General features: G+C 40.7%; 1 protein-coding gene across 3 annotated transcripts; it reads left to right on the top strand.

Annotated features, from left to right (window-relative positions):
- The first annotated feature begins 1,502 nt into the window (after positions 1 to 1,502).
- Positions 1,503 to 21,301, top strand: LOC103279202 (receptor activity-modifying protein 1). Of its 3 annotated transcripts, XM_008113148.3 has the most exons (5): positions 1,503 to 1,931; positions 5,390 to 5,428; positions 7,931 to 7,957; positions 12,025 to 12,166; positions 19,317 to 21,301. In XM_008113148.3, the coding sequence occupies exons 1-5, from the start codon at positions 1,871 to 1,873 to the stop codon at positions 19,552 to 19,554; spliced, it is 507 nt and encodes a 168-aa protein (XP_008111355.2). In that variant the 5' UTR covers positions 1,503 to 1,870; the 3' UTR covers positions 19,555 to 21,301. The 3 variants fall into 3 exon arrangements, with proteins under 3 accessions (XP_008111355.2, XP_016849997.1, XP_062813359.1); XM_016994508.2 differs by lacking the exon at positions 1,503 to 1,931 and having other exon boundaries at positions 5,281 to 5,428; XM_062957289.1 differs by lacking the exons at positions 1,503 to 1,931; positions 7,931 to 7,957 and having other exon boundaries at positions 5,281 to 5,428.
- Positions 21,302 to 23,000: the final 1,699 nt, after the last annotated feature.

Raw genomic sequence — 23,000 nt, 5'->3', positions numbered from 1 at the left:
GGGCTAGAGGAGGGGGCGGGGCCTCTTCCCAAGTGCCTGACGGGGCTGAACCTCTATATCCCGCCCCCATGTTCTAACAAGCGCCTTGGGGAGGTATACAGAGGCTCAGCCCTGTCTCGTGCTCTTGGAGGGAGGCCCCGCCCCCTTCCCTAGCTCCGCCCTCTGTGTCCCAACAAGTGCCTCAGGAGAAGTATAGATTCTCAGCCCTGTCTCGGGCTCTTGGGAAGAAGCCACGCCCACTCCTCTTGCTCCTCCCCCTGTGTGTCTTAGTAGGCGTCTCAGGTGCTCAGCCCTGTCTCTGGCACTTGGGAAGAGGCCCCGCCCCTCCTCTGGCCCCGCCCCATGTCCTAATAGATGCCATCACCGCCCCCCTGGATCGCTCCAGCGCCCACTGGGGGGCAGTAGCGCCCACTTTGGGAATCACTGTTCTACACTGTCCTTTATCTCAGAATCATATGTGCTCTGAATTGGATTATATGAGTCTACACTGCCAGATAATCCGGAATACACAGATAGTCTGGAAACAGATCCTGGGATATACGTCAATGTTGATCCAGCCTAAGGGCCTAATATAGCCCTATATCCCAGAATAATAAGGCAGAAAATCCCACAATATCTGCTTTGAACTGGGTTATCTGAGTCCACACTGCCATAAACACAGTTCAAAAACAGATAATGGGATTTTCTGCCTTGATATTCTGGGATAAAGGGCTGTATGGAAGGGCCCTAGGTCTCCTAAGCTAAAGTTTATGCTATTAACCCCTTTCTCCAAAGCTCCATCTAAAGCTCCATCTACACTGCCATATAATCCAATTCAAAGCAGATAATGTGGATTCAGAATCTGAATTTCAGATAATTCAGATATGGCAATGTAGATCCAGCCTTGGGGCTCTTTCACACAGCCATATAACCCAGAATATCAAGGTAGACTAACCCATAATATCTGCTTTGAAGCGGGTTATCTGAGTCCACACTGCCATAAATCACAGTTCAAAGCAGATAATGTGGGATTTTATTCAGCTGTGTGGAAGAGGCCTCAAGTCTCAAAGGTGCTCCAAAATCCCTTTGTATTTTGATCCTGACAAACGGATATATTCTACTGCCATGTTTATAACTGGCATACTATAAAAGTCTCTGTGATATAAACGTACACAGACAAAAGATACAGAGTTAGTTGAAAAGCTCACATTTTGTCTAAACACGTTGGATTTTGCTGCCTTGTGGATCAGTTCCAGTTGTTCAGAGCGTGCATGAACCTTGAGGACTATAAATCTTTTGTAGAACTAGGAGGAAAAAAATCAAGGCTCACCCTAGCAGATATAAACAATATAACTATTTCTACCTTCTGCCAGCCTAGCAGTTCAAAAACATGCAAATGTGAGTAGATCAATAGGCACCTCTCTGGCAGGGAGGTAACGATGCTCCATGCAGTCATGCCAGCCACATGACCTTGGAGGTGTCTATGGACAATGCTGGCTCTTTGACTAAGAAATTGAGATGAGCACCAACTCCAGAGTCGGACAGGACTAGACTTAATGTCAGGGGGAAACCTTTACCTATTTTTAAACTTGTTGTGGAGTTTATCACAACCAGCCCAGATTCCTGAAATTATGGGCTTGGAACCCTAGAATCTCTCTTGAACTTACAGCCAGAATATTCATGCCACTTGCTTGCTATTTCACAATATGTACATTTCTCAATTATATAACAAATAATCCTGTTTTGATGAGACCCACATCCAAGGATGCACATTTCCATCTCATTGGCTGAAGCATTGCCAAGTGCCAAACTATAACATGCAGGCCATAGGGGTGTCATACAACTATATGAGGAAGGGTGAAAACTGAATGTCTCTCAAAACCTGATAAGAATGGCTTCTACACTCCAGTATCATCTCTTGTATTCTGCCATAGTTTCACTTTTCTGCACAGGTAAGCCACTCTTGACTGTGATTATTTTGCTCCACTAGAAAGATATGTGGTACTGTATTTCTTGTCCTACTCTTGGTGGAACTGAGCAAATATAGCTATAGTACTAGATGTTAGGGACAGCTAGGCTTTTATGATTGTCTGGAAGGCCTCTTACACACAGTTGTATAAAATTCCATATGATCTGCTTTGAACTGGATTATATAGCAGTGTGGACTCAGATAATCCAGTTCAAAGCAGATATTGTGGATAATTTGCCTTGATACCCTGGGTTATATGGCTGTGTGGAAGGGCCCGGAGTCTCTTTCGTTCGAAGCAGGAAGGAAAGCAAGAGTCCTGTGGAATCTTATCTTGAATCTGTACTGCTACGTATGTGATCCCAGATCATTTGCTTTGAATTGGATTATATGAGTCTACACTACCATAAAACCCAGTTCAAAGCAGATAATCTGTAATCAGAAACTGGCTTATATAGCAGCATAGATCCAGCCTTACAGATTGGCTAGTTCACTGTGCTCAGAAGTGATGCTCACATTTTCCTTTGGGTGGAGATAAACACCGGTAAATTAGAGATCGCCTCTAAGGTTGGGTTTTCCAAACTTTTCATGTTGGTAACACACTTTTTAGACATGCGTCATTTTGTGACATAGTAATTCAGCTTTATTAGCAAACCAGATGTTAAAACAACCCTTTATAAGAGATATAGACACACATATACATTGTAATAATGAAATGCATGTGGACACAACATATCTTATGAAAAGCTTTTCATTTATGTATTTTTTAAAAATATGATTTATTGCTTATTTCACATAGACTCATAGGTATATCGTTACATTAGTGTGACATATCTACACATTGCAGCCGACACACGAATGTCTCCCAACACACAGCTTGGAAAGCTGTGTGTGAGAGAGAGTAGTGTTCTCTGAAGTCTGCATTGGTTTAAAACAATGTGAGCATTCAGATCAGAATAAGTTGAGGAGGCTCAAGTCCTCCCAGAGACCAAGTCAAGTGACTGAAATCATCATCTTCCTTCTAAGCTATTTTCTCAATGGATTAGCATTGTGACTGTCATTTCTACAGGGCTTTTTTTTAAGGCATCCTCGTGTCTCAGGTTGGCAGCACGCATGCCTTCGTTGATAGTGTCCATCCATCTTTTCTTTGGCTGTCCACGTGGTCGTTGTTCTGCAATCTCCTAATGTAATGCTTTTTGTGCTACTGATGTTGGTTCTCCTCTCATGACATGGCCATACCACTGTAGTCTTGCTGATCGCTTTTATTCCTAGTCTTTGACGGATGTCATCATTTGGCACAAGCCAAGTGTCCATCTCAGAATTTTCATTTCCACTTTATTACGGGCTTGTTTTTTTTTTTTTGTTCCTTGTAGAGGACTATTGGGTGGACAACTGTAGTGTAGTTCTTAGGTTTGGGTTGTTCAGGCATTTTTGAGTCAAAGAGAATGCCAGTAGTTTGCTGCCATTTCAACGAGGCTGTTTTTATTTGTGACCGTATGTCTGCCATTGTGTCATCATCTATGGAGACCAGTGACCCTAGACATTAAAATTGGGTGGCCTTCTTTAGTACTTGTCAATTAATTTGAATTGTTTTTCCTGTTTGAAGGCCACATTCCAGATACTTTGTTTTGGGTATGTTCAATTGAAGTCCATTTTCACTGATTCTATCGTTCTATGTCTGCAGCTGTTGTTGAAGAGCTGCACGCTTTTGGTGGACGAATACTATGTCATCTGCATATAGGATTGTCCAGGGATATATAGTCTGCAAATCTGCTGTAGACTGCAGAATGCAGAGTATGAATAGTAATGGTGAGTGTGCCGTCGCGCCTGGGGCTGTACTCTTAGTGAAAGAGGCATGGACGTGACATTTTTCCCCAGGGGATTGCTTCTTGCCCTCCTTTAGGGAAACTGGAACTCCCAAGGACCAAAACACTGTAGATAACTCAAAAACTGGGTTTATTGTTCACAAAGGGGGTAAAAGAAAATATACATTACAGTCTTTGATTGTTTAAGTCCATGGAGCCTTCTAGATCCCTCTTTCTCTGGCTGTGAATGCCGGAGCAAACTCAGCCTCAGTCCAATGACCTATATCTGAAGACAAGAGTCTTCCTCTGTTGCCAAAGGACTGATGTGAAGGCGCTTGAGACTCCTCAACGTTGTTCAGGTTGGCCCTGAACATGAAGTGTGAGTCCCAAGGGTAAGAACCTCAGAATTGGTGCTGAGAGGTAACCTTTGAAGGGCTTTTAGTGCCAAGTCTCTCTCTCACGTCAATCCGATAGAGAGCTTGCTGGTGGAATGAAAAGAGGAAACACTGTCCTACTCGGGGGAAGAGGTGGAGCCAAACAGTTTTGCTGAGTGAGCAATATAACAGGTACAAACAACATTGATTGACAGATATGAATAACCAATCCAACTACATTTACAGGGTAAGGGCAAAATCAGGCATGATACAACAATTCAAATCTTGAAACTTATAGTTTGACATATAGATGGCGCCACTCGCGCCGTCACAGTGAGAGTGCTTGATCTCTGATGCACACCAACAGTGATGTTGAAGGGTGGTGAAATCGGGGGTGCTTTGAATGCGATTTCCTGCTTCTTGGCAGGGGGTTGGACTGGATGGCCCATGAGGTCTCTTCCAATTCTACTATTCTATGATTCTATGATTCTATGAAATCCCTGCAGGGCAGAAGACCATACTTGTATTATTATTACATAGTAGCTTTATCTATGTTACATAGTCTTTTGGTATTCCATGTGACTATGCTCACCAGATCAGTCATGAGGAACCCGATCAAATGCTTTTTCGAGATCAAGGAATTCAAAGTGCAGTGGTTTCTTCTTTTTCCAATGTTTTTCCACGAGTAATCGAGCAGCATGTATTGCATCTATTGTGCCACATTCCCCTAACAAATCCACACTGATTTGGTGTAATGGCTGTGTGACTTCTTAGCCTTTTGCATTAGATCAGCAAAAACCATTTAATCATTTTGGCTCCAGGACCCCCTTGTGCCTGTGGACTCCTGGTGGATACCACCACCACCGTCCAGGCTATCTTGAGTGATTACTTATTGTAGGGCTGGGGTCTCACATAGGGCAGAGTCAAGGCAAGGAAACCCCCTGCTGTGACCAGAGCCAGCTTCAAAACAACTCAAAGAGGAGAAAGGGAGCCCCTTCCCCTTCCAACAGCTGCACAAACATCCACAAGGAAGAAATAACCTGACCTGTTTTGAATTGGAAGAGAGCCATCTGGGAGAGCTCCAAGTAAGGATTTCTTTTTTAAAAAATCTCTTTAACCTCATCCTGCGCCAAGCTATTGTAAAGGGGGATGGATAACAAACTCAAACATGAGGGGTTTAGGGCGAGGTTTGGATGAAGAACAGCTGGCCAGTGGGGCTGCTGCCGGATCTCCCTGCTCCAAACTTTCTTTTCTTTTTTCTTCAGGATGCACAGAAGTGACATACAGTGACCTCGAAGATGAAAGTAAGAGAACAACTTGTATTTGTACTTTTGGAATCAGCAAGCCAGCACTGTGCTGAATTGCGCTGCTATCTTTCCAGGCTTTTTCTTGAGGTTCCTTGATGTTTTCTTACATCTCTTATGCAGAGTAAGGGTGCTTCCAGACAGTGTCAAAATGTAGGTTTAAAAAGTGGGGCAAAAAAATCCCAGGACCTGAGAGCAAGTCTCCATACAGACCTGTCAATCCTGGAAAATGCTGCCCCTCCCCATCATCACGCCTTCCTTTGAAGCAGATATTACAAGTCTGCAAGATGTGCGGAGCAGGGAACATCCAGCAAAAGGTTATTAAAGAATAAAATTGTCTCTGAGATGTGCTAGACCTCATATGCGCTTGTGCGGAGATCTTAATGTACACACATGCAGATTTATTATTCTCTCTCTTCACCCAATTATAAATTCAAGCTCTGTTAAATATTATAAACATTAGAACAATGGTTCTCAACCTGTGGATCCCCAGGTGTTTTGGCTTACAATTTCTAGAAATCCCAGCCAGTTTACCAGTTGTTAGAATTTCTGGGAGTTGAAGGCAAAAACATCTGGGGACCCACAGGTTGAGAACCACTGCATTAGAACAAAGTAATGGTTGCAGAGTTCAAATTGCTTTCCAACTGTGCTTAGACTGAGTCACCTCACCTGTGTGTTCATGGCTCAATTTTTTGACAATCTGATCAGATGTTTCAGGCTTTTAAAATGTGCACATCCACAGGGGATGGGAATGAAGTCACTTGTTTTCATGACTGCAGGGATGTACAGTCATGCAAAGGTGTGCATTTTTGAGTAGAACCGGGTTTTAAGGATACCTTTTAAACACGTGCTTTTCAGCTGTTAACCCTATTCCACCCACATTTCCCTCAAATGTCAGCCATACCCTTTAATCCCAGTCTCTTCTGGGTTTTTAGGCATGTGTAGAGGGGCCCCTATGACTACCATACCAACACCATCCCATTTCCTGATATTTTAGAACCAAAGCTTGAATCCTGGGACCAATACTTATACCATCACAGTCAGGGCGAGGTACAGGCTAAATGCAAGAAGTATAGTATAATCAACTTCTCTGGTAATTTCCAGACTCTCCTGCTTTTAACAATACTTTGCATGTTATAGGGAAAGGATGCCTTATCTGGAATTCTGGAATTCAAAATACCCCAAAATCTCATATTGTCAATATGGATGGCTGAGATAATGAATCATGCTTTCTGATGGTTTGATGTACACAAACATTATTTCATGCACTAAATTATTAAAAAATACTGTCTAAAAGTGCTGTTAGGCTATGTGTATATGGTGTATATGAAACATAAATAAGTTTTATGTTTAGACTTGGGTCCCATCTCTCAAATCCAAAATAAATCTGAAATCCAAAATACTTCTGGCCCCAAACTTTTTGGATAAGGATTACTCAGCATGTACTGGACTAATTGAGTTATTAGTTTCACCAGAGTTGCAGAACAAAAATTGATTTTAGACACAAGACATCTGTGCTGCTCTCTCTTTCACTTTGTACATTATTTATTGTCAATTCACCTTTTCACTTAATTTTTAAGCCTCACACATAGTTCATACAGTCAGAGCCCAGTGTCTAGAACTGCTCCAGGGCCCAACTACAACAATCTGGCTTTGATCACAGGGCAGTAATTTGTGACATTACATGGGTGAGGGTGAGTTGGATGAATGTGTATGTCTTAATAGAAAGGCTACAATTTTATAATAAATAGAACTTCACCATTTTATAGAAAGGTGGAATATAAACTGAAATAATGAATAACTAAACATGCCAGTTCAGCAAAGGGCAGCTTTTTTAATGGTCTCCGTGCAAAAGACTTCACTTGTTGAGTTTCTACTTGCCAAGAAGCTGTGAAAGACACATGAATCCTAAGAAAGAAATGTAATACAGGTGGAGCATCATTTATCCAGAATTCCAAAGTACTCAAAATCTGAAATTGTCCACATGGGTAGCTGAGATAGTAACACTTTTGCTTTCCATGTAAACTCAGGCTGGATCTACACAGCCCTGTATCCCAGGATCTGATCCCTGATGATCTGCTTTGAACTGGATTATATGAGGCTCCTTCCACACAGCTGAATAAAATCCACATTGAACTGGATTATATAGCAGTGTGGATTTAGATAACCAACTTCAAAGCAGATATTGTGGATTATCTGCCTTGATATTCTGGGTTATATGGCTGTGTGGAAGGGGCCTAAGTCTTCACTGCCAGATAATCTGGGATATAAGAAGATAATCTGGGATCAGATCCTGGGATATAGGGCAGTGTAGATCCAGCCCCAAGCTATTCTGAGTGTACAAGGAATCAAATGGATTTGCCAGGTCCTCTGTGTTCTTTAAATATGTATACTTTTCTCAAGAAGTTAAATGTTGAGACAAAAGGTCTGTTCACAAATCTGACCCATTACTGTTACATATTCTCTGCTGCTCACAAACTAACACCTATCTTCCTTTTCTAGTGTCCTACTTATATCCAGATGAAGAAGGTAAGGTTCTCTTTTCACATCTTGCCCTAAAAGTTTTGCATAGTAGCAGCCCAAATATATTAGCTCTTAAATTATGATTTATAAGAACTTCATCCCAATATTCATCTTTCATTTTATTTTATCAGCCCCCATGACCTTCTGGCAAACAAACTAGTCAAATGTGGGCTAGGCAAAATTATAGTTAGGTGGATCTGTAATTGGCTAAGTGAACGAACCCAAAGGGTGCTCACCAATGTGTCTTTTTCATCCTAGAAGGAAGTGATGAGTGGAGTGCCGCAGGGTTCGGTCCTGGGCCTGGTTCTGTTCAACATCTTTATTAAGGCTTTCGAATAAGAATCAGCAGCATTAATTACTATTATGTATACTGGAACTCAATTGACAGACCCAGTCTTTTAAACTTGAGCACGCCTATCTGTATTTTATAATGCGTTTTATGAATGTTTTATGTAAGTCAATTTTTTAAACTGATTTATAGTGTATTGTACAGTTTTTATATGTGTGTTTTATTGTAAGCCGCCCTGAGTCCCCTGTTGGGTGAGAAGGGCAGGATATAAATATTGCAATAAATAAATAAATAATGACTTAGATGAAGGGTTGGAAGGCAAGATCATCAAGTTTGCAGATGACACCAAATTGGGAGGGATAGCTAATACTCCAGAAGACAGGAGCAGAATTCAAAATAATCTTAACAGATTAGAGAGATGGGCCGAAACTAACAAAATGAAGTTCAACAGGGACAAATACTCCACTGAGGCAGAAAAAATGAAATACAAAGATACAGAATGAGGGATGCCTGGCTTGACAGCAGTATGTGTGAAAAAGATCTTGGAGTTCTCATGGACAACAAGTTAAACATGAGCCAACAATGTGATGGGGCAGCAAAAAAAAAAAAAAAAAAACCAAAGGGATTTTGGTCTACATAAATAGGAGCGTAGTGTCTAGATCCAGGGAAGTCATGCTACCCCTCTATTCTGCTTTGGTCGGATCACACCTGGAATACTATGTACAATTCTGGGCACCATAATTTAAGGGAGGTGTTTACACGCTGGACTATGTCCAGAGGAGGGCGATTAAAATGATCAAGGGTCTGGAGAACAAGCCCTACGAGGAGTGGCTGAAAGAGCTGGGTATGTTTAGCCTGCAGAAGAGAAGGCTGAGAGGAGACATGATAGCCATGTATAAATATGTAAGGAGAAGTCATTGTGAGGAGGGAGCAAGCTTGTTTTCTGCTGCCCTGGAGACTAGGATGTGGAACAATGGCTTCAAACTACAGGAAGGGAGATTCCACCTGAACATTAGGTAGAATTTCCTCACTGTGAGAGCTGTTCAGCAGTGGAACTCTCTGCTCCAGAGTGTGGTGGAGGCTACTTCTTTGGAGGCTTTTAAGCAATGGATGGCCATCTGTCAGGGTGCTTTGAATGTGATTTCCTGCTTCTTGACAGGGGGTTGGACCTGATGGCCCATGAGGTCTCTTCCAACTCTATGATTCTATGATTCTATGGGAATGTATCCCATGTGGATTCAGGGTTCTTGCAGTATATTCATCTTAGGAGTCTGGAAAAGCTACCTATATTTACAATAGGATGCAGGAGTAGATTACATCATGTGAAATCCCATAACACAATGGCCGATGTTTAGCAGAGCTATTGGCAGTCTCAAGGAGCCCTAGGAAGATCAGGCAGTCCTGCCTCACCTTCTCACAGTCCGGGAAGAACCTGAGGCTCTATGACTAACACCAAGGGGAAGTTACTCCATTTTGTGATTTGATATCTTTAATGTCTGACATTGCTCTCTAATCTAGGAGTTGTAAAATAAACATTAACTGAAAACATCTTACCAATCTAAGTCTCCCAACTAATGAAAGAGCAACGACCGACTTGTGAGTGTATGCGCCTTCTTGATGCCTGTTAATTCATGGTGATCCCATGAATTTCATTTGCCTATGGCAGTTTTCCAAAAGTACTCTTATGTTTTGAAGATGACTAATTCGAGAGTGCCTATCTTATACACAAGTCAAGGGATCAAATACGCAAGAAAGCACACAAGCCTGTGGTTAGAAGATGTAATAGATTATTCAGATCTATGTGTCCTATCCAAATATACTGCTTGCACATTTATTAGAATCCCCAGCTAGAACTGCATAAACTAGAAGAAAATATATTCTAAGTTCAGTTTACTTGTTTTCCGTTTCTGATGGCAAATATGTGAATTTTAGAATGTTGACTTTTAATGTTGACTGTTTTTGGAGAGAATCCAGGTTTTTTTGTCACTTTTAGTGCATCTTGCCACTTGGGGCCTTATCATGCGACTCCTTCATTTCTCATTATTACACTTGAAATCTGCTCACATTTCCTTGGTAACTTTGCCTGCCCCCTTTCTTTGGGTGTCTAAATAGCGTACAGACAGTCCCCGAGTTGCAAACATATTACTCCTATTTACAAACTGGGATGAGATAACAGGGAGAAGAGATCTACCCTTAGGAAGGGAAAATTGTTTCTTTAGGAGTTATTAAGGGAAAAAGGAATCTGGGGAGTTCAAATCTGGGGAGCAGGGTGAGCTCCTGCTGTTAGCCCCAGCTTCTGCTAACCTAGCAGTCAAAAACATTCAGACGTGAGTAGATCAATAGGTACTGCTCCGGTGGGAAGGTAACGGTGCTCTATGCAGTCATACTATCCACATGACCTTGGAGGTGTCTATGGACAATGCCAGCTCTTCGGCTTAGAAATGGAGATGAGCACCAACCCCAGAGTCGGACACAACTAGACTTACTGCTACAAGAATGGTATCAATAGAAAAATAAATAAATGTATATGTTCTCATACAGATTTAAATGTGTATATTCATAAGACAGTATGCTAGTATTGCTGAGTATTTTCTTTACAGTCCCAACTGGGTACTATCTTATTATGTAACACATAAAGCAAAACATACAACAATCTCAAACGGAAAACAGTCCACAAATGTGTATATACAAACACAACTATACAACATTCATAAGACAGTATGCTAGTATTGCTGAGTATTTTCTTTACAGTCCCATCTGGGTACTATCTTATTATGTAACACATAAAGCAAAACATTCAGCAATCTCAAACGGAAAACAGTCCACAAATATATGGTGTATTTACAAACACAACTATACAACAATAAGTAATCCTGGGTACAATGCCTCGTTTCAGGGAATCCTTCTTCAGGTTGTGTATATTTGTACTAGAACTTAAACAGTCTTTTGATGTATGGTTACAGCCTACTTACTGTGATTCTCAGAAACTTCTCATAGTTGACTACGGTATGTTGTGGATATGTTGCTGTCTCCCTTAATCTTAATTACTTGCTTAGTCCTGCTTCCCTTCAAGGCCTTTCCATGTTGTTAATATTCTAAACATAGGCAAATACTTATAGTAACTGTGATTGTTGTACCACGATAAACTTATACAACAACAAGTCTATTGTGGTACAACAATCACAGTTACTATAAGTATTTGCCTATGTTTAGGTTTAGAATATTAACAACATGGATATTATAGCCAGCTCAGTGTTTTGTGTCTGGATATCTTTACACATAACATCCAAAATGCCTTTGAATTTCTCTTTTATTAACAACACTAGAAAACAGCATTCTGGGGTGAATCTACAGTATAACCCTGTCTCAGCTCCAACAAGCCACATGTCATTTCAAGCCACATGTTATTTTTTTATCCCACTTAGAACCAGGATAACAAGGCACACAAGTCCTTCATCACAGCACTAAGTTATCTTAAGGAGGTACAGTGATACCTTGACTTAATTCCTTCCGTGACCAAGATCTTAACTCAAAACACTCTTATCTCAGTGGCTTTCCCCATTTTGGATGTTATGTGTAAAGATATCCAGACACAAAACACCGAGCTGGCTGTAATATCCCAGTCTTTCTGTGAAAAAGAACTGTAGCAATGAGGCATTGCCTCAAAATGGTGGGCCATTCTAAGTAAACCAAAGTTGATATATGCATATCCAGTTGCCCAGTTACCTGATGCCCCATCAATCTTCATTTCCTTCTTCTAACTGACTTTCCCTTTTCTTGCTAGAGTTATTTGAAGAGGAGGACCTGGCCATTGACTGCAGAGATACCTACTACGATTCGATAGCTTTGCATTGCTGGCCCAAATTTCACTTTGTCTTTGTGGCTACGGATGAGAGCAACCAGTGTCTCTGGGAAACAATTGGCAGGTAGAAATATTTGATTCCCGATATTGTACTGATAGTTATTTTTTAAAGGTTCCTTCCTTCATTCTTTTTTTTTCAGAGGTACACAAATAGAATTTGTTAAATTACAGATATATCTCAGTTAAACAAACTAGATGCCCTCCTACACGTTGCTTCTTTAACAGAAAATTTGGTTCCTGAGGCAGAAATAACATGTAAAGAATAGCGATAGGTTCCTACATCATAAAAAATAACAGTTCAACATGTTTCAGCAAATTTCATTTATTTATTTAAAATGCAACCATATGCCTATGTGAAATGAAACACCCAAGGTAGGTAAGCCTTGGATAAATAAAAACATCTTGAACCTGGAACAGTTAACTTTGGGCCCTTCCAGACAGGCCCTATATCCCAGTATTTGATTCCAGGTTTTCTGTTTATCTTGGATTATCTGGCAGTGCGGACTCATATAATCCAGTTTAAAGCAAAACAAAAACAAACAAACCAACAACAACAACGGGGATCAGATCCTGGGATATAGGGACTGTCTGGAAGGGCCCTTGGAGGCTTCCTTCCAAATATATCCAAGGACACCTTTTCTCTCCCCAGTTTACACTCCTCTTATGATTTACCTTCAAATGTCCAGACTTAAACATCAATAGATTTTTAAAAACATACTGGATGGTGGGAGAGATGGTAAGGATGGCTATTAATGTGCCCCTCCTTTTGCTGTCTATTTTGCTGTATACAGTGTTTCTTATGAGAATCTGAAGGCAACCACTGCTCACCGTAGTGGTTGTAGTTAGATACACAGCTGCAGTAGCATCAACTAGTTCTAGACAAACATTTAACTATACAAAGAACAGAAGAATGGTGGCAGCTTGGGCAGTTGTTAAAAAAATTGTAAAAAGGAGTTTTTCTGTCAGAGGATGTTAAATGAAGTAAGCCTAACCTCTGATGCATGTGGAGGATCTGCTACTCTAGATCAATTTCTTCGGATTGGGTATATATGATAATTAATAGCAGTAGTACAGGCAGTCCCCAAGTGCAAATATCCAACTTACAGATCACTCATAGTTCAAAGCTCCTTTTAACAGTTTTTACACACGCACACACACACACACACACACACACACTGAAATTAACTGAAAATATGCTCCTGTTCCAACTTACAAATTCAACTAATCTTGTCTTGTTCGTAACTTACTTACTTAGAACTTATCTTGTTCATAACTCGGGGACACACACACACACACACACACACACACACACACACAAGCCAAGGGGTTGGTTTAGGGGTTCAAACCACCTCTGAAATTTTTCAGATTAAAAAAAACTGATTTATTCATGAATTTTAACTGGTTAACCAAATCCTCATGCCAAGTATATGAGAAGCAAAAATTAAAGTCCCTCCAGAACTGCAAGCACTATCTCAATCAAATTTTAATTGTTCACACTGTCATTACCTACATTTATACCAATATACATTGCAATAGCTGACATAGTGGAAGCGACCAAGTTGGCCTACCTGCAGCCAGCAGGCAAGGCCTAAGCTACTGGGCAGCGGGGCAGGGATTTGACCTGGCTTGCAGGTGAAAACAGTGGTATCTCCCACTGGTTTGTCTAATCCAAGTCCTGCCAAAGAAACCATGGAACAGGAACAGAGAAGCTGTGCCATTGTTAGACATTGGACTTTATATGAACAAGATTGTTTCTGATGACCAAGTGAAAGCTCAGTTAGTGCAAAATCCATGGACACCATTTCTGGGATATGTATTTTCTGTGGATAAGATGAGGCATCTAAGTTTTCAACCCAAATGGTTCAGCAAATTTCCGTCGTTGGCTTGCTCATTTCATCTACAAGGTACATTCTATAAGTATGGTGTGGTGTTTGGAGGAGAAGATGGGAGTAAAGTGGTCATCAAAAGCTTGGCACATGGGTTGCTAAATCATTTGCGCGATGGAAAAATGCAATAGAATTCTTCAATAGACACTAAAAAACAGAGTACCATCAGAACAACATGTGCTTGGCTGAAATCTTCTTGCTAATTCACAGTGGAAAATGTCTTGATGTAACCCGTCATCATGATAAAGGAAATAAGAAGAAAGCAGAAGAAAACAGAAAGAAACTTGTGCCAGTTGTGGAAACTATTGTCCTTTGTGGCCGACAAGAACTGACTTAAAGATGGAGCAATGATTCCGGACCTATTGCCTGTGAAGAACCTTTGCACAATGGTGGTCATTTTAGGGCCTTGCTGAGATCTCGTGCCAGATCAGGAGACACTGGCCTTAAAAGTCATCTTGGGGGGGGGGGGGATTTCCACCCCTCCTGAATTTTTTTTCTGGCTACAGGCCTATCTATCTATTTATCTATCTATTTATCTGACTGGAGTTACACTTAAAAAATGTACCTGTTCTGACTTACATACAAATTTTTATTTGTAACCTGAGGACTTCCTGTAACATCTTTAAGAAAATGCATCATTTGGAGCCAATGCCCATTGCTGGAAAAACACACATGCACACACACACACAAGTCTGAGTATCCTATCCCCAATGCTAGCATCTCAATTCAGGACAGAATTTCACATTCTCTTTGGAGTAGAAAAAGAAAAGGAAAAATAACATGCCCAGATAAAATAGCAGTGAATTGGAGAGCAGAAGCTAGTGGCTGTTGCTGTGTCCTTAAAAAACATTGTGTAATGCATTTACTATCTAACACATCTTGTGTACAAGAAAAGACCTGGATGTGCCTACATGCATTCCAGACACATCATAAACCTTCACAAAACCTTTAAAATGCTCTTTTATCTGCCCTTCACAGTTTGATGGTTTGAGTTTGGTACTAGCTGACCATAGATGACCACTAGATAGTCTTGGACAAGTTATGCTGTCTCAGAAGAAGGCAGTGCAAACCACCTCTAAATACACTGCCAGGAAAGCCTTAAGATGACTATAAGTCAGACCTGATCTGAGGACATGTAACAACAAACAATGAACATTATGTATCCCCTAACGTATGAACATCACATTATGTACATAATGTATTATTCAGATTCATGATTGGAGCCAATTTTAACTGTGCTGAGCATTGTTGCTTGTTGATATTTTTTTACCCTTCCCCATGTGGATACCCTCTTGACTTCCAAAACAAAACAAAATTTGAGTAGAAAGCTGATTCATTTTGGTTCATCCACAAGTGATTTCTTTGTGATATAGGTTGTGATGTTAAATAGTGTTGTGTCCAAGCCTTCCTCAAACCCCCTCTCCCAATTTGTTTCCAGATTGTTGCAATCTTCACATAGTCTCCTTTTGTCCTAGTGCCTCCTTACTTTTTTCCTCCTTATTTTTAAAAAATAATAATCTTGTGAAATAGTGATAAAGCAATAAACTGTAATGGTACTATTGCGTTGTTTCTTTTCATAGCTAATTTTTCTACTTTTATGACTGCACCTTGGCCCCTAATCCAGTGAATAAGCAGAGGATCCCTGTACCTATTTGGTTCTTATGGGGTGTATGTGTGTAGGTATATTTGTGTATATGTCACAACAGATAGCATCTTAGAAGATGGTGTATATTTTGTATAAGGGACTCTTCTAAGATCATGTCTGCTACGTGTAGTTTTAATTTTTAAAAAACCCACACAAACACCAAAATCTTTTGTCCCATCCAGCAAGAATGCCCTTTCAATTATAAATATGTTATACATTAATTAGAAATGTTGTATATCAGGTATTATTATTATTATTATTATTATTATTATTATTATCTTTACTTTATTTATACCCCACCTTTCTCCCCAAGGAGACTCAAGGGGGCCACCCACTTTGATCAATTTAATTACAAAAATTGAAATACAAAAATTAAAAAGCAATTTAATAGTACTACAGCAGAGTCTCACTTATCCAAGCCTCGCTTATTCAAGTTTCTGGATTATGCAAGCCATTTTTGTAGTCAACGTTTTCAATATATCATGATATTTTGGTGCTAAATTCATAAATACAGTAATTACAACATAACATTACTGCATATTGAACTGCTTTTTCTGTCAAATTTGTTGTTAAACATGATGTTTTGGTGCTTAATTTGTAAAATCATAACCTAACTTGATGTTTAATAGGCTTTTCCTTAATCCCTCTTTATTATCCAAGATATTCACTTATCCAAGCTTCTGCTGGCCCGTTTAGCTTGGATAAGTGAGACTCTATAAGTGTTAGGTTAAAAATACAGTTAAATACAATAAATGCTATTGAATGCATTTTAAAACTGACGATCCTCCCTCCAAATCCCACTCACAACCTCCCTGGCAACGTGCCCTTATCCTTCCCGAATGCCTGTGTTTTACTGGCACAGTGTCAATCAAAAGGTACAGCTTATTCTGTTTTCCCTCTTCTCCAAAGAAAGAACACAAACTGCATATTTATGACACCTACCGGCAGAAGGTCTTGACCTGTTTGCAGAAGGCCAGCAGAGATGGGACCATCCTGGTCTCTCTTGAAAGGGAGTTCCAAAGCCTGGGAACAGCCACTGAAAAGGCCCTTTGCTCTGTTCACACCAAACCAAAATAAATCGTGCCTAGTGGTATGCATTACAACCAAAACTGGCCAGTATCTTCTCTGCTGCCCTATGCCATTTTATTAATAGGGACTCTGGCATCAATGTATTTTTGCTATCCACTCAGGGTCCTGAAACCAAACTACCATGGAGAATGTGGGCAATTGTAATTGTTTGACTTCAGAAAAGGTTTTACAGAAGTGACAGATGCCAAGGAGAAAATGGAGAAGACCAATGAAACAGACATTTTCCAGATTTAAGGCACCATTTGATACAAGGAGCCTGCTTCAACTAATGAGCCCTTTCCTGTGCTGGCCCTCACATTTGTTGTTGTTGTTGTTGTTGTTGTTGTTGTTGTTGTTGTTGTTGTTATTACTTGATACAAAAGATTAGTCCACAGCAAACAAGATCACTATGCTGACTGTAGTATTGGATCACACGTCAAACACTTCTCAAGTGTCTAGGATTGTGTGATGTATCAGCGAATAATGCATGCAGATCCAAGTAGGGAGGCCGTTTGCAGCTAATATGGTAATTATGTCAGTGCTGATTGTGTTTAAGTGCAGGCCAAGGTCTTTAGGCACTGCACCCAGTGTGCCGATCACCACTGGGGCCACCTTTACTGGCTTGTGCCAGAGTCTTTGCAGTTCGATCTTTAAATCTTCATATTGTTCATATTGGTTTACGGGTATCATCAATGCCTCTTTGCAGCAAGGGCATGTTCCATCTTGCCTTAAAAAGGCAATTGTGAGGCCCATTTTAAAGAAGGCGACTTTAGATTCATTATTATTGAACAACTACCGGCCAATCTCCAACCTCCCATTTTTGGGCAAGGTCCTGGAGAGAGTGGTTGCTTCTCAGCTCCAGGAATTCTTGGTTGAGACCGATTATCTGGATTCGTCACAGTCTGGCTTCAGGCCTGGTCATGGGACTGAAACGGCTTTGGTCGCCTTGGTGGATGACCTCTGCAGAGAACTAGATAGGGGGAGTGCATCCCTTCTGGTTCTCCTGGACATCTCAGCGGCTTTCGATACCATCGACCATGGTATCCTTCTGGGACGGCTCTCGGGAATGGGTCTTGGGGGCATTGCTTTGCAGTGGCTCCGCTCCTTCCTGGGGGATCGTGCCCAGATGGTGAAGCTGGGGGACACCTGCTCGGACCCCTGGCCATTGACCTGTGGGGTCCCGCAAGGTTCCATTCTCTCCCCCATGCTTTTCAACGTCTACATGAAACCACTGGGAGAGGTCATCCGGGGTTTTGGAGTTTGGTGCCATCTCTACGCAGATGACACTCAACTCTACTACTTTTTTACACCAAACTCCAAGGAAGCCGCTCAGACCCTAAACCGGTGCCTGGCAGCTGTGTCGAACTGGATGAGAACTAACAAGTTGAAGCTTAATCCAGACAAGACAGAGGCCCTCCTGGTCAGCCGTGGGACCAATCGGGGTATTGGGTGGCAACCTGTGCTCGACGGGGTTGCACTCCCCTTGAAGGCGCAGGTCCGCAGTCTGGCGGTCCTCCTGGATTCATCTCTGACGCTTGATGCCCAGGTGTCGGCGGTGGCCGGGAGGGCCTTTGCACATTTAAAACTTGTGCACCAGCTGCGACCATACCTCGAGAAGTCTGACTTGGCCACAGTGGTCCATGCCTTAGTTACATCCAGACTGGATTACTGCAATGCTCTCTACGTGGGGCTGTCTCTGAAGACAGCCCGGAAACTCCAACTGGTTCAAAGATCGGCAACCAGATTTCTAATGGGAGCCGGCTATAGGGAGCACACAATGCCCCTATTAAAGCAGCTCCACTGGCTGCCGATAAACTGCCGGGCCCAATTCAAGGTGCAGGTTTTGACCTATAAAGCCCTATACGGCTCGGGCCCTACCTATCTCCGTGATCGCATCTCCTCCTATGAGCCAGTGCGGACCTTGAGATCTTCCGGGGAGGCTCTTCTTGCGCTCCCACCACCGTCTCAAATGCGGCTGGTGGGGACGAGGGAATGAGCCTTCTCGGCAGTGGCCCCCCGGCTCTGGAATGCATTGCCAAAAGAGATCAGGCAATCCCCTACATTATCCAATTTCCGTAAGGAACTGAAGACCTGGTGGTGTCGGCAGGTTTTTGAGTAATTACATTGGACTACCGCCGATTTCTGGGCCTGAATATACTGCACAAGATTTCCCTAGCCTAAAATGATACATTTTAATATATTGGTTTTATGGTTCCCATCTCGATCTGGTCATGTAAGTGTGATTAATTGTTATAATTGTATTGTTTTACTTTGTTTAATAATGTGTATTATGTTGTTATGTAATGTTTATGTTTGCTTTTATGACTGTAAACCGCCCTGAGTCCCATCCGGGAGATAGGGCGGTATATAAATAAAGATTATTATTATTATTGTTATTATTATTATTATTATTATTATTATTATTATTATTATTATTATTATATTGTGTAAGCTTTTCCAGTTGCTTCTCATCAATCCTGCTGTCACCTGGGATTGCAACATCAACGATCCATGCTTGTTATTATGATCTTTATTTATATTTCCCCCTTCTCCCCATGGGGACTCAAGGCAGCTAACATCTATTATATCATTTTTTCTGTTTTCTCCTTCTACAGTATTTATGGTGAACTTGCTCTCTGTACTGGGCTGCTGGCTGAAGGTATGGGCTGCCCCATATCTAGCCCCACCTTGGATGCCTTCTTTGTGAAAATCCACAATGAGTACTTTGCCAACTGCTCTCTGCCCACCAGTACCTTTGTCACCCAGCCATCCATAGGAACTGTCACCATCTTGACCTTCTTGACTGTCTGCCTGGTGCCCATCTCAGTTGTGCTTCTGCTCCGCAAGATCTGAAGGGCTAAATGTACATGGCGAACTACCTTATCATAGAACAGCCCTAGAAATGGACTTTTAGCTTGTGTCAATGTTCTATGTTTAGCCTTGAAGATGAACAAGAACAATTGGATTCACATGTGAGACTCTGGTTGTCAGGATGACTGAGTCTACTGTACAATGGAGCGAGTGTTAAGTTGATGATTCGAAGGGGGGAAAATACCATGGTTCCATGTAAGTAATATTAAGGATTTTCTGCCCCCTTTCAGTCTGGAAATGTGTCTTCAAAATAGCTTCAATTTGATCAGACTGTGTTGGTTTCGTTCTCACACTGCAGTACTGACTCCAAGGTACATTAAAGAGTCAGTATCATAGCCACACCATTTTACCTTGTTCAGATTTGAATACGAGGTCTTCCCAAAGATTATTAAATGGTGCAAACAGATTATAGGCAGCCTGCGGCCCCTTGACTGCTCTTTTCTCCTTGTACCCCTTTCTTGTTGTGTTATTTCAATGTGGTATATTCAGTGGGATATATGTCTTTTTTCAAAGTCCAGACTACACCATCTCTTCCATAAATATCAAATTTAGGTGATGACTCCCAATAGAAATAGATATAGTTGTGTGTTTGAGGAATCTTGAATTTTGAAGAAGTACCAATTAAAAACCTCAACCCAATCCAGCCTGAACTTCTGAATTAAATTTCTTCACTCCATATTCCAGGAATATTGACTTTTATTGCTTTCATATGTCAATTACTTTAAAGACTTGGAAGACCTGCTTCATGCTGCTCTTTGAAGGGTTGGCATCATGATTTGCACTTTTCTGTTTCTTATTATATTCTGTCCCACTCCCATAACAATCCATAATGATCCTTTCAAAATGTTAGCTTTCATATTACTTCAACAGTGTATCTAGGCACATATTCAAGGCTATGGCACTCCATGAAACAGAACTTGGACTGAATAGACATTCCAATTAGTACATGGACGGGGAGCCTGCAGCCATAAGCCTTTCCTACTTTGCTTTCTATGCTTGCTGTGGCAATGTCTGAATGGACCAGAACTACATCTCTCCCTTCCATTTTACTTTGATCCCACACTGTACATGTAGTTTTCCCTACTGCTATGACACACCTCCCAAGATCCTTTCCAGATTGGATTTTGGCTATTGATATTTTCCAAGTTTCTCATGTTTGAAATATCTGTTTGAAACATCTGTGCTCACTGAAGAACACATTGCCAATATACCACTGGTGGTTGGTTGCTTCCTTGCCAGACAGATGGTGGATCTACTCTGGGTTTTAGTCCAAACCTTAAAAGAGCTAAGGTGATGGATGTATTCACTGGAATATGCATCAGCACCTTGGATAGCTCCATTGAAGTGATTTAATGCCTAGTGAACGAGGAAGCTACTAACCATTACTTGCACCTTTGGGAGGTCCACATTCTAGAACAGAATTTTTCAAGCTGCTCCTCCAGATGTTTTGGACTTCAGCTTCCACAATTCCTAACAGTTGGTATGCTGTCTGGGATTTATGGGAGAAGAAGTCCAAAACACCTGGAGGAGCACAGTTTCAGAAACACTGTTCTAGATATAAAAAATACTCTTTAAGCACTTGGAAATCACACATACATTTGAGCATAACTTAAATAATTTTTGAGTATTATCTTTGTGCTTGAGCTTATGATATTGAAATCTTTTGCTTCCCTACTTTGTAGTTTAGTATCAGCAAATATTTGATAAATAATGTTTACCATAAAAACAACAGCATTGTGTCTTGTTTTATTTCTTCCCCAGTTTTCTGTGGGGCTTAAAACACTTAACATTTCAAGAAACATAATGCCACAGTCAGAATTGAACACAGTGTTACTGTGAATCCACAGCATACTGACATGGTGTATATTTGAAGCCCTAGAAGATGGGTCTCTTTATATGTATGAAAGGGACACTGTTACACAGTAGATATGTGTCTCAAACTGTGTTGATTGAAAACATATGCAATAATAATAATAATAATAATAATAATAATAATAATAATAATAACAACAACAAGAACTTTATTCTTCTATCCTACCCCCTCTCCCCGAAGGGACTCGGGGCGGCTTACATGGGGATCAAGCCGAGTAATGCAGAAATAAAATACAACAACATAAGATACATTTGATTACAATGTATTAATACAGTAGTGTCTCACTTATCCAACATAAACAGGCTGGCAGAATGTTGGATAAGCGAATATGTTGGATAATAAGGAGGGATTAAGGAAAAGCCTATTAAACATCAAATTAGGTTATGATTTTAAAAATTAAGCACCAAAACATCATGTTATACAACAAATTTGACAGAAAAAGTAGTTCAATATTCAGTAATGCTATGTAGTAATTATTGTATTTATGAATTTAGCACCAAAATATGACGATGTATTGAAAACATTGACTACAAATATGTGTTGGATAATCCAGAACGTTGGATAAGCGAATGTTGGATAAGTGAGATTCTACTGTACATAATAGATTGGGAAGATCTACCACTGAAAAAGTCAGGGTGGTACTACAGCCATCTCTCTCTCTTGTTCACATACAAACACACACACTTGTGCATTTGAAGAGCAAATACCATCCAGAGTACACACCTATAGAATCTTCTTACTATGTATGCCTAGTTTCAGGTGCCTAAATTTGGTGGTCTTAGACTTGTGACTCCAATAGACAGGCATATTTCCTTCTTTGTTATACATTTTGGTTTTTTGGTTTTTGCTGTCTGCATACATTGCCTGTGGGATCAGGCTTTTAGTGAATAGGGCAGTGCTATGACAGATTTGGAATTTATGGAATGACAACGGAAAGGATTGGAATACGACTATGGATGGTGTGATTTTTTAAATGTAATGTAATGTTTTTCAATGCTTAATGTGTTTGTGTTTTAAGGCACTGAATAATTGCCTCTATGTAAGCTGCCTTGAGTCCCCTTCGGGGTAAAGAAAAGAGGGGTATAAATGGAGTAAATAAATAAATGCATAAATAATAAATTTGCAATGTTAAGAGTGATGAAAGCAAGTAAGAAAAACTATTGTTTGTTGTAGCTGTTTATCTCCGAAGAACTCCTATGAGCTGAATCTTTGGCTCATAATTAAATGGGAAGGATACCGCTAAGAAGAAATCCCAGGATAGTTGAGACTCCATTATCTCAGGGTTAAACAAGCTGAAATCTTTGGCAGCTAGTTCTTTTATTATTTTAATAATTTTTGGGTAGCAATAAAAAAAGCTTGGCTTGTTTCAGCAGTGAAGAACTAGGGCAGGGGGTAAATTGAAGGTCTAATTTACTGAGACCTAGCAATTTGAGGACCCACCTACAATGCCATTTAAAATCCACATTATCTGCTTTGAACTGGAGTATATGGCAGCATACTTATTTATTTACTTATTTATCATATTTCTATCCTGCTTTATCTCACCCCAAGGGGG

This window comes from Anolis carolinensis, chromosome 6, assembly GCF_035594765.1.
Source record: "Anolis carolinensis isolate JA03-04 chromosome 6, rAnoCar3.1.pri, whole genome shotgun sequence".
NCBI classification, from domain to species: Eukaryota; Metazoa; Chordata; class Lepidosauria; order Squamata; family Dactyloidae; genus Anolis; species Anolis carolinensis.
The sequence above is the reverse complement of the archived record's forward strand: the minus strand, read 5'-3'. Positions and strand labels throughout refer to the sequence as shown.

What these genes read in the sequence shown, in the direction of transcription:
- LOC103279202 (XM_016994508.2), top strand. Translation starts at nt 5,293, where the DNA reads ATGAGGGGTTTAGGGCGAGGTTTGGATGAAGAACAGCTGGCCAGTGGG. An exon ending in CTTATATCCAGATGAAGAAG is followed by an intron (nt 7,958 to 12,024) that starts GTAAGGTTCTCT and finishes TTTTCTTGCTAG; the next exon opens with AGTTATTTGAAGAGGAGGAC. An exon ending in CTCTGGGAAACAATTGGCAG is followed by an intron (nt 12,167 to 19,316) that starts GTAGAAATATTT and finishes CTCCTTCTACAG; the next exon opens with TATTTATGGTGAACTTGCTC.